This window comes from Cucumis melo, chromosome 10 (genome assembly GCF_025177605.1).
Source record: "Cucumis melo cultivar AY chromosome 10, USDA_Cmelo_AY_1.0, whole genome shotgun sequence".
Classification (NCBI taxonomy): domain Eukaryota; kingdom Viridiplantae; phylum Streptophyta; class Magnoliopsida; order Cucurbitales; family Cucurbitaceae; genus Cucumis; species Cucumis melo.
Window position 1 is genome coordinate 1,647,214 of NC_066866.1, and position 18,023 is coordinate 1,665,236.

The 18,023-nt window shown below is 30.2% G+C and overlaps 3 protein-coding genes across 3 annotated transcripts; 2 read left to right on the forward strand and 1 right to left on the reverse strand.

The window, feature by feature from the left end:
• The first annotated feature begins 425 nt into the window (after positions 1 to 425).
• On the forward strand, positions 426 to 1,368 carry LOC103489296 (zinc finger protein GIS3). The gene has a single exon (XM_008448392.3). It carries the CDS (start codon positions 489 to 491, stop codon positions 1,176 to 1,178), a length of 690 nt encoding a protein of 229 aa, XP_008446614.2. The 5' UTR covers positions 426 to 488; the 3' UTR covers positions 1,179 to 1,368.
• A 5,332-nt stretch (positions 1,369 to 6,700) lies between these two features.
• Positions 6,701 to 7,450, reverse strand: LOC127151424 (uncharacterized). The gene has a single exon (XM_051091073.1). The coding sequence runs from the start codon at positions 7,335 to 7,337 to the stop codon at positions 6,873 to 6,875; it is 465 nt and encodes a 154-aa protein (XP_050947030.1). The 5' UTR covers positions 7,338 to 7,450; the 3' UTR covers positions 6,701 to 6,872.
• A 7,757-nt stretch (positions 7,451 to 15,207) lies between these two features.
• LOC103489295 (uncharacterized) lies at positions 15,208 to 16,896 on the forward strand. The gene is made up of 3 exons (XM_008448390.3): positions 15,208 to 16,303; positions 16,420 to 16,497; positions 16,652 to 16,896. The coding sequence occupies exons 1-3, from the start codon at positions 15,455 to 15,457 to the stop codon at positions 16,655 to 16,657; spliced, it is 933 nt and encodes a 310-aa protein (XP_008446612.1). The 5' UTR covers positions 15,208 to 15,454; the 3' UTR covers positions 16,658 to 16,896.
• The last annotated feature ends 1,127 nt before the right edge of the window (positions 16,897 to 18,023 follow it).

The window sequence follows — 18,023 nt, forward strand, 5'->3', positions numbered from 1 at the left end:
GAGGAAAAAAGAAAGTGAAAATGATGGGATTAAGCTGAGATAGGGGTTGTCAAAAGGGCAATATATTTAGGTATTGAAACCTTACATTACATGACAAATAGGGAAAAACCAAAAGAAAAAAAGAGAGTCGCCGATCTATGAGACAAAAACAAAACTCCCATTCTCTTTCTCTCTTTTTACTAATTTCATTCATTCATTCTTTCTTTCTTATTCATTTCTTTCACAATATTTTATATGTCAATTCTCTTTGCATCTTTTCCTTTTTAAAATTATTTTTTTAAAAAGAAAAAAGAAAATTGTACCAATCTAAGCTTTTCCTCTACCCCCTTAGCTTGTACTCATTAAATTCACAATTTCCCTAACATTTCTTGTCCTTTATAAATAAACCCACCATGCATTCTAACTTCTTACACATTCCCCCCCTCCATTTTCCACTATTTACTCTCTCTTTCTCTCTCTCTCTCTCTCTCTCTACATTAATTAATTTAATGGCTGATTTCCAAACTAAATCAAACGCTACTACCCCTTTCAAATTAAAACTCTTTGGTTTTGATGTTCGAGAAGATCAATTAGAAGATGATGATTCCGCCGCTAAAACCCCAACTGGCTCATCGGAATCCGGCGTATTTACCCCTTCCACCGACCGCAAATACGAGTGTCAATATTGCTGCCGTGAATTTGCCAACTCACAAGCCCTCGGCGGCCACCAAAACGCCCATAAAAAAGAAAGGCAGCAACTTAAACGAGCTCAATTACAAGCCACTCGTAACGCCGCCGTCGCCTACGTTAGAAACCCAATTATCTCCGCCTTTGCTCCTCCCCCTCACCTTCTTGCCACCACCGCCTCCGCTGCCGCTCCTCCCGGCGGCCAGTTCCTCCTCCCTAACCCAGCCACCGCCGGAACCTCCTCTTCCTGGGTTTACATGCCACGTACCCCGCCGCCGACGATCCACGTTTCCTCACATGGGTGTGTCTTTCCGACGGCCGGCGGCGGTGGTACGTCGGCGATGTTGTCGGCGTACGGCGGTGGAGTAGGGAATTCGATGGCATTCACGATGGGACCTCAAGTAGTGGAAGGGGTTTCGTTAAAGAGATTTAGCAAAGGGGAAAATGGACCGGGTTTTGATGACGGAATTGGGTTGGATTTGCATTTGAGATTGGCTCCGGCGGCACCATGAAAACGAGTTCCGACTCGGTTGATTTTAAATTTTATTCCTACGTTTTTTGTGTATGCAAAATTTTTCACAAACCCTTGTGGGAATCTTTGTACATTCTTCTTCTTCTTTCTTTCTTTTCTTCTTCTTTTATTTATTATTATCATAATTATATTAATCCGATCGATCTCCCTCGAAATTCAAAACACATTTCTTCATTCCTCCGATGTGAAATGTCGATTCTTAATTTCAAACTTACAACCACTCCACTCCATAATCATTTCTTTTTTCTTCTACCTTTTTTCAAATTATCGTTTTATGTGCAATAATTGAACAATTGACTATAAAACATTTATTATTTCAAAGATTTGATTAAAGTTATTTATAAGATATTTTATGTTTTGAATTAATTCCTTTTTTTCCCTCAAGGATAGATAAAATTATTTTCACCGACAAGATTAAATAAAATGTTCATAGTACGTTTATGTTTATATATATTGTCTTTTTCGATTAAATATTTAATTCAATTTATTGGTTACTTTAATGTACTAATTATTTTGTATATTAAACATGTTTATATATTCTATTTGTTTAATCATTTATATAATTTAGTTTCTCACGCAAAAGATTTTTCTTTTAAAAAGAAATTGACCGGTAAAACCCTAAAATTGGCATTATATTAATCAAGATGATGGAAACTATATTAAGAAAAAAAATCTCTAAGTATGATATAGTATATGAATTAAATTAAAGTTAAATATTGGCTTTAGAATTGATTTCAGTAAATTAGGGTCATAGTCAACAACAATACCAATACATAATCTCAAAAATTAGGAAGGTCTTTATATATACATTAGGATACGATACTAACTCTAATTAATTGTAAATGGACATGTAATTTAACTTTGCAATATTTTAGCTTTTCTTAGCTTAAAAGTCCAAGGCTCTATCTCTATGTATCAAATAAATATAATAATCAAGAAACCAAAAGGAAATTAGGACAGAATATGAAAAGAAATTTGAAAAAAATAAACATCTAACATGACCAATTTTCATATCCAACTCATAAATCTAGGAAAAATAAAGTTTTTTTTTCACCTACCTGCCTTGTCCCTACAATGGGGTAACTTTGTCAACATCGTAACATTTATGAGATTGAGAAGATTGCATGGTAATTTGTGAAACAAAATCAATACAAAAACTCTATAAACATAGTAAAACTTTATGGTGTGAACAATATTTATCATATCTATTAAGGTAGAGAAAGTAAAATTTTATTATGTTTGTAACTATTTACATTTAATCTTTTAAAAGGTAATTTCTAGAAGCATTTTATTTAATTAATTATGTTCAAGTAAAACTTGTTAATGTGTTCACCCCTACATTAAGTATACTATAAAAAATAACCAAGAATTTTAGGTTAAATTAAATTAGTAAAAAGCTATGCCCATGCTCAACTTCTTGCTGTATCATCATACATTTCCTTTAAATTTGAATATATTCATGTGAATATTGGAGAAGGGTTACTTATATATATATTTCCTTTTTCAAAATTGAGTGATTTGTAAGGTTAAATTTATGCAAATAATGTTTATAAAGAGTTTAGAAAACAAAAGTTAGTGAGAGAGACATATTCGCAAGGTCCAAGAAAAAGAAAAAGAAAGGCAAATCTTTCGGTGTCTCCGATAATTAAGCTCATTGTTCAATCATTAATCCACAAGTTGGCTGCCACCCAAAGAATTATAAGAGATTATATTGTGTGCATGCTGAATACAGAATTATTAGATCAACCATAACCCACAAAACACTTAGCTTCACAAAACAACCCAACCCATATTCTAAATATAATTTACCTAACTAATATTACATTGCATTCAATGTTAATTGGTAATTTTAGACCTAATTAAGAACAAACTCAAAAAAATAATCAAGTCAAATGTAATTACCAACACATCATACTTAGCTATCTCAATTCAACTTCTTTAAACCTTAGTCGTGAGGAAAAGTATATAGAACTTCTTACTCGTCTCTTTTTAGATAAACGTAACAATTTTATTGTCGATAAAGTAAGTACAATTTAGATGTAAGTTCTTAGCTTTATTGGATCCTAATTTGTTCCATCTATCAACACATGCGTTGGATCTAGATATTTGAATTTGTGTAAGTTATATAAAAAGGAAATTTTTGTTTTTGGCTTAAATTTCCTTATAGGTTATTTTGCTTCAACAAGAGTTTATGGTGGGTTTAGGTGTGAAAAAAAGGGAAAGAAAGAAAATGATTGAGAATTATGATGACATGTGAGTTTTGAAAGCTGTTCTGCACACTGCCTTGAGAGTGAGAATGATCCTTACCCTTCTAGAGCTTTTTTGACATTTTGAGTGCATTTTTGTCAACTCAAGGTGATTATTATTATTGGTGAGGCAGACAAAGGGTTTGGGAAAAATCACATAGCCTGTGGAATATATTAACAAAACATAGGGTTTAGAATTGCTAGAATTACTTTTCTTGTCACTCCAAAGTCAATACTGCCCAACCAGTTATATATAGCTTTACCTAATTGGTTAATTACACCATAATCCTAGATTATCGACCAAAAAGAAAAATCCTAGTTTTTAGGGTTTGCTTGTTCAAAAGTGGGTTTGATTAAATACGAAGCTTAAGGCAGAATTTGCAACAACTTCTAGACTAAAACAAAGCTAATTTACCCAATTACTACTCTTTTCTAATCTTCAAGTAAGTAATTTTCTTTTCTTCTTTCTATATTTGGCCATATAAATTGGTTTGAAATTAATTGTTCTTCAAAATGGTTATTTATCATTATATTGTAGACTTATTTCTTTTCCTTTTGAGTTGGCTTAAGCTTGGGATTAGAGAAAGAAGGTTGAACAAAAACCCATTTTTTATAGCTATAATCTTTGTCTTTATTATCATTTGAAAAAAGAAAAAAAAAAGTTTTGTGAAGAAAGAATCTTTTAATGACAAAAGAATCTGATCACAAGGCATTATTTATATTTAAGAGCTTTTTTTATTCTTTTATCTGATTATAATATAAAAACCAATGTAGCTCTTTTGTAACATGAATATAAAATGGTTAGTTGGATGGTAATGACTCGAGAATGTTGAGAGTTACTCTACGCAAGGTCCAAAGTCTATGGACGAACCCAAGTTCAAGACAAATTGGAAGGTGGCATGAGAAAGAGAAAAAGTTAGAATCTCAAATTTCGAGTTAAAGAAAAAAAAATTCTATAACTGTTAAATTATCGAGGTGAGCTCATTCTCACACTTTGCAACTTCGAGGTTGTAATTCCCTAACATTATCATTGGCGTTAAAAGTAATCATACATACAAGTGCTAAAGAAAGGGTATATATATATATATATATTATACATAGCCTCATTTGACAACCTAAAGGAGAAAGAAAGTAAATTCCAAAAACTAAAACCGATCTTACTCGACACATAAGAGTGTTTGAGAGCTCGACAACACATTAGCACGAGTAAAGACCGTCACGTGGGAAGGTTCAAAGGATGAGGCCAAATGAGAGAAGTGGGTCGACAGACAGACAAATCAGGAAAGTCTCACAACCATAATGGATGTGTGTATAAATGGTTTCTAAGAGAATAAAAAATAATTGTGGTGTAGAATATAAGAAGGGAGTTTGGAATATATTTTGATCATGTTCTCATTTGAAAATGGTCTCTATCTCTCCTGCCTAAAAATTGATTGACCTGAAATTGGAAAGGACCCCAAGAAATTAAACAGTAGAAGCTTCATATGATGGGGAGAATAAAGTTGAGAACACAACCTCACACATATTACTTGAAGCCAATCATACAATAATGTCATTGTACTTTTCTTTTTTTTCTTTTTTCTTCTCCATATTTAAGCTAAGAAAAGAGGCCCAAAATGGTGGACCCTAACTCACTTGGGGTTGGTCTTTAAGATGACCCAAAAGGTGGGGTTTAATTGTAGTATTATTCTGTTCAACTTTAGGGTCTTGGGGAACCCCATATCTACATTTCCTCAACAAAGTATTAATAAGTAATGATTGAAGTAATATATTTTGTTGAATTTAAAACTACCTACGTGTTCCTCGTCTGTCTGTCTATCTTGTGTTCAATTAAAAATCTATTTATGTAGAGATGAGAAGAGATCCACAAACTAAAATGAATAAATCTTAAGATGCACTCAAATATTTAATTTTAATCTTTTGTAAAATTCAAAACTTTTACCATCCATCTAAATCGGATTTGATAACTATTTGATTTCATGATATTACCATCGTAAACAATATCATACAATAGTAAAACTAAAGAATGCAAAAAGGAGAAGGGGGTGAAAGGAGAGATTTTGAAGGGTCAAAGAAAGCGAAGGATGTGTGTTTGGTGAAAGTTGACATTATTATGATTATATCAATAATTATTTTCCCAAATATATAAAGTCTATAAGAATGAATTATTGGGAGTTTGAAAATTTTTTTTAAAAACAATAATATTTAATATCAATTTTGAAATATTGTTTATATTATTATTATTAGAAGAAGAAGAAAAGTGAAGAAGGGGACTGTTTGGAGAGAATAATATGTCAATATACAAAAAAGGGGAATCAAGTAAAGGTATGAGACATAAAACAGATAAAAATGAAATGGTGACCCACAGAGGTTTCAACAATGACACTAAAATTCAGTGTTGTAAATAGAAAAAAAAAAAGCTCGTAAATAGTATAGATGTTTTGAGAGAGTACTTTTATAATTGGAGTCGGTCAAAAGATTTCTCACAAACGTTTTTTCTCTGGTTCAGAGTATTTTGAGATTTAGATTTAGAGTGGTTTTTTTTTTACAAATTTTCAAGCTCACACTCTAATCTAACGTATGATTGGATCATAAATGCATAAAATAGAGGTAAAGAAGAGACAAAAAGAGAAACCCTTGATTAGGTGTAAAGTAGGTTAAAAAATGTCATTTATGGGAGAAAAACACTTTGCACAAATACATTCATATTAAACACCATATGAGTTTTGGGCCAATGTTTCATCTTAGGCTACAACCTATGCAGTTTTTGTTTGGGCTTATCACTACCATTTCTCTTCTCCATTTTCTTCTTTGGTTTAGACTTAGATGGGCTCAGCCCATATGTTGGGCCTCAGGCCTCATGTGCCTATAATTAAGCCCATCACGGGTTATTCACCTCGACCCATCTATTGGCATCTGAAGCCAACCTAACCATTTGTCCAAATAATTAAAACGTTGAGGATTAATTCTCTACATTTGTAATTTCAAAGGAGATTTTCTATTCCATGGTAAGTCAAAAATATACATATGGAAGTATATTTATTCTTCAAAAAGTTTGTGGTTTAAAATTCAAATCCCCTTGTATTAAAAATAAAAAATGGATCGTAGCTGTATTTATTGCATTTGTTATTGCTGGACGAAAGAGCATACCAAAGTATGGAGAATACACTGAAGCAACAAAAACTCTTAAACTTTATTCCAAAATTTGTTTACATTTGATTCATTACCAATCAACATTTCAAAAACCTTCCAAAAAATAATATAATGAACGAACAAAACCAAACCACAAAAATTCAAATACCAATCTCCACCATTTCTAAAACTTGAGTGGAGCGAGTGACTAAATCAAAAAACTCAAAACATTTCAAATTTCAACCAAACCAATTAAAGAATTTAACTCAAAAAGGAAAGAAAAAAATTCCTAAGTTTCAAATGGATGCTAGCCTCTCCATTTTCATATCCGCGTAGAACTTCTGAATGAAAATCTCAGCTCTCCGATCAATCGAATCATCATCATTATCACTCCAATCCAACGATTCTGGAAAAGCTTCCTCCACGTCGTAATCTCCATCTTTTTCCTTTTTTTCACCTCCAGAAGCACCAATAATACATCTACATGGAAACAGCACCGAACAGACATCGTAGCGGCGGAGGCCACGACGGCTGCCTCTGTTATTGAACCGAAACAGAGGAGTGGTGGAAGGGGAGAATTGAAAATCTCGAACAAACGACCCATAGTTATAGTGCTGAAGAAGCTCAAAATTCTTCGTTCCAGATGATTTCTTGAGGAAAAGGAGCTTTGGGATGAGGGGTCTTTTCATTTTAGCGATAAAGATGGAGACTTTGAGGAAACTTGAAAGCTTTTGGAAAATGGGTGGCCTTTTAGACTGCATTTTGTGGTGAAGATGAAGATGAAGATGAATTCAAAGAAAGGGGTTTTTAAAGAGTGGTGGAAGAAAGAGGGAATGTGAGCCAAGCTGGAAAAAGGAGGGGCTATGGTGGGTTGGAATATGGAGTTATTTGGAAGGATTAAGGAAGATAGCCGTTGGGCAATGTGTTTAAACTTTTTCTTTCTTTTCTTTTTTGTGAAGATGCTGTAAAGTTTGGAAGTCTTTGGGGAGTTTGACCAAATTTCAAATTTCAAAGCCATGTTTGAGCAATGAGAAGAATGTCTATGGGAAAAAAAAAAAGTATAGTATATTTTTTCTTTTGGTTATGCTTGCTTCTTAAGTTATTAATTTGTTCCTAAAAAGGTTGAATTACTTTGGTTAACGTCAAACAATTGTTGGTAAGTTTTTGTGTTTAAAGTTTAATAGTATATTTAAATTAGGTATATCGATTAATTAATATAAATCTTTTAGTATAACATAACCACGTGACAATGGTATTGAAATTTCAATCTTAGGGTCATGCTAATACCACTAAGCTAACCTCTAACCTAGCCATAGTCAAATGAATCTAATATATTTTATATTACATTAGTGTAAGTTAATATTATTGATACACCATATTCACCACTCGTTCTACCAAAATTATCATTCAATAAGTATTTAGGATCTTCTATTATAATATTATTCATCAACTTAAATTGAATATTTATTAATCTATTTAGAATATTAATTTTAGACATTTTTAAATATAGCAACAAAAATTGTAACTATTTACAAAATATACCAAAATCTATTAAATTCTTTTACATCATCTAAGTTTTTTTCATGTCATTCATAAGAATTTCTCTATTAATTTTTATCTTACAATTTGTTTTAGAATATTAATTTTTTAGTATAGCACTTACCACTTACGATAATTTGATTTATTCTCTTCGCGTGACTATCATATGATGATAAACTATTGATACATTAACGTTATACTTGATAAGCGAGTGATATCTACAACTAATATATTGTAATAAATATATTTTTTAAAAAACTAATAAAATAATGATAAACTAATGTCATACATGAATAAAATTTGAATTTAACATTAATATACAAACTAAACACCAATATTATACTCCAAGGAATTAAGTTTGAAATAATTTTTTAAAGAACAACTAATATACTAATAATTAAATCATGGTATATTAGTTGCATAACTAACATAACATACTTTATATAAAGTATATTGTTGATATTGAAAATGTACTATGGTACTATATATTAGTTAATTAATGTATCACTTATAAAGTATTTCGTATTTACAAAAATTAATATTTAATGTTTGTAGGCTAATTGTTATTTCTTCCTATAAAATACACAAAAAGTTTTCTCTCTCTCTTTTTTTTTTTTTAATGAATGAATTTTGTTGAACCACAAGTCAAGATATGACAATTTTGACTTCCTTTCTTATCTATGTTTGACTTTGTTATTTAATTTTTGGAATAATGTACTTAATTAAGTAAATATTCAATCATTATTGTATTTACAATATAATTAATTAAAAAAAAATTAACCCATGTATTCTTAGAGTGTTATTATTTTTAATTTTACAATACAAAAGTTTGTACCTTTTTCTTTAACAAAAAAAAAACTAATCAATAAATTTTACTTTTTTATACATGTGAATTAATAGGGCAGAAGATCTTAAGTTATTTAAGCTAAGATAATCTTAATCATTCTATATGTTTTAAGTTTTTAATGTAAATAATGGTATTCATATTTGGTAAGTGGTTTTCAAAAATTGATTGAATTAACTATTAGAGTTTTTTTTTTTTCTTTCTTTTTTTCCTATAACCCTTTTATTTATCTAGTTTCTAATTTTCTAAATTTATACTCCTTTTTTTTTTCTAATTTTTTTAACTAAAAATATTGTTCGTAATCAAAATCTAATAATGAAAAAAAAATCAAAATTATTTACTTTTGTTTTTAACTCATGGGGAGAGTACACCATAACATATAAATTTAGAGTTTAAAATAGCATGCACGAGCTTAAGAAAAACCTCAATTTTTTATTTTGAATAAATTTCTTAATTACGGTAAAAACCATAATTAAAAATGTGAGAGAATAGTTTCAATTTTCTAATTAAACTAAATATACTTTAATTTTAATTTTTTAGCTTTTAAAATAAATATCATGGAATACTTTAAAAGACGAACGAGAGAATTGATGTTTGATAAATTTCTAACACTATCACGAAAAAGTATATTACAATATTACAATGTTTTCATTTCATTTCATATATATATATATATGGGTATTTTATTTTATATTGGCAATATATGAAATGTGGTGGGTCAAACAAGTTAGATTTGAGTTATGTTGATGTGGTGATTTAATTTAAAATATAGTATGATATGTAATTGGAGAAAGTAATTAAATATATTTATATACATTTATCCAATACTAAATATTGTTTGTGTGGTAATGATAGAAAAGTTGGTTTAGGAGGACAACTTAACCAATAATAATTATGGCTTTCAAATAACTCAATATTTATAATTTCAACATTAATAATGTTTAGCTCTCAACAATATGATTTATAAGAAATATGTAACGCCCCAAAAATTAAGATAATTTATTGGGCGTTATTTTGAATCCATTTAATGAGAATTATTTGTTTTAGGTGGAAATTGAAATTAATTAAATATTTCTTGGATGAATATTTAATTAATTAGAGGTTTTGGCACGTGGTGTTTGTTAAGTTTTTGTTTAAATGGTAGGTTAAGAGAATTAAGTAAAGTTGTGGATTTTTAGTGTTGTTGAAGTTGAATTTAATTAAATAATTATGGATGTTATTTAATTAAATTGTGGGGTGGAAAGTTTGTTGGAGATTGAATAATTATATGTATATGTGGAAATATATATATAATTATTATGTTAAAGGAAACGATAATTATATTTGTTGAAATATAATTATTTAAGGAAAAAATAGTTGTGTTTTGGAGAAAGGATATTTATTAAAGGAGAAAAAGTAAAATAATTATATTTTGGGAAAATATAATTATTTGTAAAAGGATAATTAATTACTTTGGAGAAAGATAAACAATAATTAATTATTTGTAAAAGGATAATTACTTTGGAGAAAGATAAACAATAATTAATTTTTTTTGTGGAAGATAATTAATTATTTTGGAGAAAGATAAATAATAATTAATTATTGTAGAAGATAATTAATTATTTTGGAAGAAAGGTAAATAATAATTAATTATTGTGGATGATAATTAATTATTCTGCAGAAAGATAAATCTTGATTATGGAGTGAAGTTGTTATGGTTGGTTTAAGACAATTCATGTTGTGGAAGTTATAAGTGATTTATTGGAAAAGATTTGATTGATTAAATTAATTGAGGACTTAAGTTAATTTGAGATTTTGGAGGGAAAAGTTAGTTTTTGTGGAATTGTAATTAATTGAGTATATATATATGGATATATATATTTAATTAATAATATGGAAAAGTGAAGTTAATTATATGATGGAATATAATTATATTTGTTTGGAAAAGAAGATAATCCATAAGGAGAGAGATGGTTGATTTGATTGGACAAAAAAGATATATATTTATTTGCAAGAGAGAATAATGGTTTAAATAAATATATATTTATTGTAGATTTTGGTGAGAGAAAAATAATAATAATAAAGAAGTATTATTATTATTACTAATAGTTATAAATGCCTAAGATTAAGGCATTGATTTAGGAAAGATAATGGGAATAAAGATATATGTATATTTTTTGGTATTATATATATATCCTAAAAGGAAAAGGAAAAGAAAATAATAATAATAAATATTATTGTTATTATATATATCCTAAAAGGAAAAGGAAAAGGAAATAATAATAATAATAATTATTATTATTATTTGGGTCTATAAATAGATTGGAATGCTTAAGTTGGAAAATAAAGGAAAAAGAAAAAGGTTCTTCATCTTCTTCTCTAAGATAACCCTCTGCTGTCGCCGCCTCAGTTGAAGTTAAGATTGGTCTATTTGGAAGCTTGAGGATTTAAAGTGATGAATTTTTCATCAAGGATAAGAGGATTTTTCAACCTCCATTTGAGTAACCTTGGTAAGCAAATAAAATAAAATTAATATTTTATTAATTTAATTTTGGATCTATTTGAGGTTTCTTTAAAGGTTCAATTGACTAAACTTTTTAAGATTTAAATCTTGGATTTTTCCCAATCAAGGTTGAATTGGTTTCAACCCTTTTTTTTAGAAAGTTAATTAATTTGGGAGAATTTTTGGATGTTAGCCAATTGCTAATTTCATTAATTAAGATACTAAGTTTTCCTTTTATGATTAGGATCAAGTTAATTGGAGAATTTTTACTGTCAACTAGGAACTACCTTTGTTTGGCTAAAATCTCCAGGTAAGAGATTCTCCTACTAGACCTTCGAACTGAATTCAAGAGACCGCATGTAATTATGATTATGCATTGATGGTAGCTAAAATGCATAATTTGATGATAATGATTATACCGAGATTATGATGATAGTTGATGTTGATGATGATGACTGAGATTATTATGTTGATGATTGATGATGGCTGATGTTATGTTAATGACCGGTAGTATGTTGTTGATGACTGTTGATGATTGTTAATGCATGATATATTAATCACATGATTAAGGACGTTAAGATTAATACTCATGCCATGTTATGATGTTATGTTATGCTACATGCTATGGATAGGGTGTTCTGTTAACTTTGTCTATTAGAGTCGTACCTGCATGGGTGTCCTTCGGGATCACCACCTATTTAGGACTGTGTGGTTCGACGGGACGCCAGTCTAGCATGGATATAGATATGATTCGAGTGATTCGACGGGGTCCTCGCATCCCGATTGTCTTAGTGTTACCCCCGGGTTCACTACAGACCAGCATGTCCTAGGTGCTCCCTCGGGACACCGAAGACCAGATTTTCGTTCCTACGGGAGCGCATGTTGCACGTGTTCGGGAACGTGCCAGAGATTGGGTACCATTTTTCAGGACTCTAATGGGAAGTTAACAGACACCTAGCGGGACTAGTATTAGGTCCCTTACTGAGTATATGTTTATACTCACTCTTTCTATGTTTAACATTTCAGGCGAAGGTAAAGGTAGACGAAAGCTGGCGAGCGATAGAGAAGAATCCGTGACATGCCATATGGGGACTCAGTTTTGCTTCCGCGTTTATGTTTCAATGTTTTAATATTCCATTTTTAATGAAAATTTATTCTTCCCTCGTTTCAAAAAAAGTGTCTCTTGTCATTGTTCCCTTTTGGTAACGACCTCAGCTTAGTATAAAGAGTTGGGTCGTTACAAAATATACTTACAATAGAAATTAACTTAAATCTAAGACTTACTTAAAAATACAATACAATTGGAGTTTAAAAGTTTAAAGGATAAATCTTACTTTTAAACTTTCGGTTTCATTAACTAAGAAATGACTTTCAATTTTATGTCTAATACTTTCTTGATGTACATAATTTTTTTATGGATAATTATCTATTAGATATAAAACTTAATTGGTATAATAAAATTTAATCTTTTTCTTGTATTTAGTTTTTTCTTGAATATTTTTTTAAAAAATATTGAATCACTCGTTGCTATTGTTCAATTCAAATGAGTTTTAAGATCGTTTGATACAAAGAAAAAAATATTTAAAAGTTTAGTTTTATTGTTTGTAAAGTACATAGGTTGAACCAGTACAATTTTTGAGATTAAAAACTAAATATGTTGATGGATCTAAAAGAAAAATATAAAAAATAAATTACCTAAGTAAAATTTGAACTTAGGTTGTAAGAGATTGACGACAGAATAACCACCAATCTATCTATAAGTATTAAAGTTAAATAGTTTTTTTTCGATACAATAAATTTTTTATTTTATGTTATCATTATTTTTTTATATAAAAAAAAAAAGTCAATAATAAAGGTTTAGGGTTTAGGGTTGAAAATTTGAGTAACCGACTAAACTATAGTCGGCCGTTAGGGCTAGCTTGAAAAAATTTCAAATCTAGAATTTTCAAAAAATATTTCTAAGATTTTAAACCAACATTTAGAACAATTGATTAACTGTGACCAGTTCGAGAGTTGTTTGATAAAAAATAGACTCAAACAATCGCTCCTATATTTAGATGTGTTGTCATGTTGAGTTAAGTAATGCATAGAAATTGAAAGGGATAAGCCATGTACTCATGGGTTGGTTAAAATAATATTATTTTGTTCATTTGATTTTAGTATTCATGTTTTTAAATGTCCAATTGTTAAGTTTCTATATTTTTAACAAATTAAATTTTTTTGTCACTACGACAATAATTTTTTCAATTAGAACAAGTCAAATAATAACAATAATTTCAGGAGAAAAAAACCTACCAAATGTGTAAACTTTTTAGACATGTTAATAGACAATAAAAATGCCTAGAAAAAGTTAATCTAAATCTTTATATACAATAAAGTTTGACGAGTTTAAAAATATAAAGATTAAATAAGTATTATAATATTTATCTTTGTTTTATTAAAAACGAGTTTCAATAATCATTCGATTAATTGGCTAATTTATGAGATCAACTCAAGTTTGAGACTTCTCGAGAAATTTCATTGTTTTTAGAAAATGAATTATTTAAACTTTTAGAAATTTCATGGCTTTATTTTTTACACTAGTAATTATTTTTAATTATCAATTTCATAAAAGTTTAATCCTAGAATTATTCTTTAACAATAACCATTAAAGCTCTAGATTAGTATTTTGTTTTTATTCAAAATGTTTTATTCCTTTTAGTAAATTTTAGTAATAAATAATTTAAAGTTAAACTCTAACTTTTTTTTTTTTTTAATGTTTTCAGCTTCTTTGTTAATCACTTTTTTTCTCTGTTAACTATTCAATTTGTGATTTTCATACGTACATTACTTCCATTTCAAACTTTTTTATTTTTCTCTCTTTTATCGATAAATTATAAAATTGAGTCAAAATTTGAAAACAAATAAGAATAGTTTTAAAATAATAAATAGACAAATAAATATACATATTTTATAATTTGGCTAAAAATTCTTTTTTACACTTAAAATTGTATATTGTGGTAAGAAATCAATATTATTTTTTAAAAATCAAAACAAGCAAAATAATTATCAAATGAGTTTTTTTTTTCTTGCATTTATTAAAAATATGTTTTTCTTCTTGATCTATAGTTGAGTTCTAAAAAATAAATAAATAAATAAATAAATAAATAAATATATATATATATATATATATATATATATATATTTGAGTTTTAAAAAATTAGCATGATTTTTATTAATATTAAAAAAAAAGATAATAAATGAATAAATACAACACAAAAACAAAAACAAAAGGGCTTAAATTGTTATCCACCAAAATTTGAATGATGAAATGTATAAGGAAGAATATTTTTATAAATGAATAAAGGAAAAAAAAAATAGTGTCAATTGATCCACACCATATATGTTTAGTATTTTAATTTTTAGAAAAATTGTAATAGGTCTTCTTAGGTTAATGGACTTTTTAGATTTTTCATTTATTCAAAATATTTAAATAAGCAGAGAAAGTTTAAACGGTTATTAGGTTTTTATTTTATTTTAAATATAGAAAATTAAAAAATATAAGGATGGAAGAAACTTAGGGTCAAAGCTGTAATTTAATTAAAATAAGATATAAATTCGACTTGCCCTTAAATTCAAAACGACGTCATATCATGTGGAACCCTTTTGGAATCTTCAATCCAATGCGCATGATAGCGTAATCGGCGCTTTTTAGTAGCATCCACAGAAACCAAAAAACGTGTCGCAAAATTAAAAATTAAAACTAATTTTTTTGAAAATTAAAAATGAAAAAGCAAAGCCCTTGAAATGAAAATTAAAAAGCCCACCTCTCAAACCCGTAGTCTCTTTTTGTATATAATCTGGCCTTCTCCGGCGATATTCCGTTCCCGCAACCTAAGTAATATGAACAATTTCACCAACCAATGGACCCTCGAAAATCTCTATAACTTTTCCATATTTTCCCTTCCCATATTGTTTTAGGCGAAGCGATCTGATCTCCGTCACCCTCCCTTCGATTTTCTGTCGGCGAGGTTATGGTTTGTGCCGATTCCCAACAAACACCACTAAACACCATGGCGATGGGACTCGAGAGATCGAAGCCGCTTCACAATTTCACCCTCCCCTTTTTGAAGTGGGGAAATCAGAGGTATCTCCGCTGTATGAAATTGGACTCCGATGCCCCTCACACCGACGACGACGACGACCTTCCTCCCCCGGTCGATCGCCGTCCTTCTTCCGCTCACCGGTTCAACTGCCGGAAGTTTCACACCGACAAGCCCACGTTATTTAAGGATTCCGCCAAGAGACCTAGGGCTTCTAAGTCCAAGATCCACGATAATTACGATGGCGATGAAGATATAGCGGCGGTGAGAGAGAAACTCATGATTGATCTAAAAACCGCTGCCGATAGAATGAAGGTCGCATTCTGGAGAGATGGAGTGGTCGACGATGACGATGGCGATGACGGCGATATGACCATCCCGGAGAAAAAAATTCCGGCGGCGCCGCCGGCGGCGTCGGTGCCGGCACCGGAACCGGAGAAGGAGTTAAGACCGTGGAGTTTAAGGGTGAGAAAGGTTGCATCGAAGGCTCCGATTGATACAATTACCGAAGGTAAAGGCGGCGGCGGCGGTGGTAAAGTGTTGAAGATCGAGAAGAGGTCGGAGAAAAAGCCGATTCGTAATTCGCCGTTGAGAAGCGGTGACGGTGGCGGTAGCGTGAAGTCTTCAGGGCGGCGGTTGGTAACGGAGAAGAAGGAAAGGGAGAAATTCTCGGTATCACTTTCCAAAAAGGAGATCGAAGAGGATTTTATGGCTATGATTGAACGCAGGCCGCCGCGACGGCCCAAAAAGAGGCCCAGAATTGTACAAAATCAAATGGATGTAGGGTTCTTCTTCTTCTTCCACCTCCTCCGTTTTTTTTTTTTTTTTTTTTTGCTCTTAACCTTTTAATCTTATCTGAAATTGGGTATTCAACTCTCTCTCCCTCCCCATTACAGACGCTTTTTCCAGGCTTATGGTTGACGGAGATCACCCCCGATCTCTACGAGGTGCCGGAAATCCAAGAAAACGGAAAGGTAAATTTCCCGGGCGTCGCCCTGTTTCTTTTCCTCTCGATTGAAAATGTACGGATAACAAATCTGTTTCGATCTAACGTCATTCAAATAACCCTTGTCTGATCGCAATCTTGTGTTATTGAAAACTTAAAATTTGTGGGTATTGATTATGCAGAGATAGTAAGGAGAAGTGAATGGAGAAGGAGGGTTAGAAGTTAGAGAACCGGCCGGCAACTTGCAACAACGCTGCTAAGCTTTAAAATCCATGGATGAAGACGTATGATGAAGCTCCATCTTCTGGAATCGAGAAATAATTGCACATTGATTAACCAGTAGAGAGATTTGTGTATTTGTGTGTTTTGATTCCATGGGTTTGAGAACGCTAATTCTTGTGTATTAATTATAATTACATTTCATTCTTCTTGTGTGTTGTTCCGGAATAAAGAATAATGTTTAATTTTTAGTGAAAAAAGAAAAAAGAGAAAATAGTTCCAAAATCAATCCTTAGGATTCATGATTTAATTGAGAGTGAAGAGCGGTGGCTTAATGCATAGATAGATATAGATATATATATATTAATATTTGGTTAATAGGTTAATGGAAGAATTGGTGCCAGTTGGTGTTGAATTCGTCCGCCGTGGCGTTATGGCCTTACTTCTTTCCTAGACAAGTTTACATGTGGACAAAATCTATTATTATTTTTTTATAATATATATTTGCCTTACAATTTTTGCATCCTCAATGGGAGAATGAGTTGATTTGATTTGTTTTTTTTATAATTTTTTCATATGTATATATTTTTCTTTTCTAAGAAGGGAAACAGACATAGCAATATTGATTAATAGCTTAAATTTTTACGTTTTCAGAGAAAAATATAATATACAAAAAAAAAAGAAAAAAAAAATTGTAGAGTGGGGGTACTTTGAATATTAAGAATGATGAAGGTCAAATTTGGGTGACCTCATGGACCAACAAATACGGTTTTCTTAAGTCTACTTGAAATAACATTTCTTTTTTTATGTTAACAAACAAGCTTAATGGTAATATATATATATATATATACACTTTTTTCTTAAGATTGAAATTTTCATATTATTACATTTTTTAGATTAAACGAATGAGAGCTCGTATGGGAGTGACAAGTAATTAGGACTTTGGTAGAGCTACTTGGTTAAGCTTAGCATGATGTCTAATGAATGTATTTTTCGCTTTTTTACGATTGATTGCTCAATTTTTCATGCTTACATATTGGTTGCGTTAGAATAAGAAACAATATTAGAAGTCTTCAAATCGTCCAATAACTAGACTATCCGATTTAAGACTTGAGTTGGGTTTGATTGAATTTTTCAAGTTTGTCAAATTAGGTTGGGTTTAAAGTTGAGTAAACCTCAACTAGTCTCATTGGATAACCTAATAAAACTCTCAAGAAATTAATTCCTAAGTAGGTGAATTGAACCTCTAACCTCCTAGCTATGTAGTAAGCCTATGTCTCTTAATATTAATTTTAAATCAATGAGAAAAATAAAAAAAACTAATAGAGTTGACAA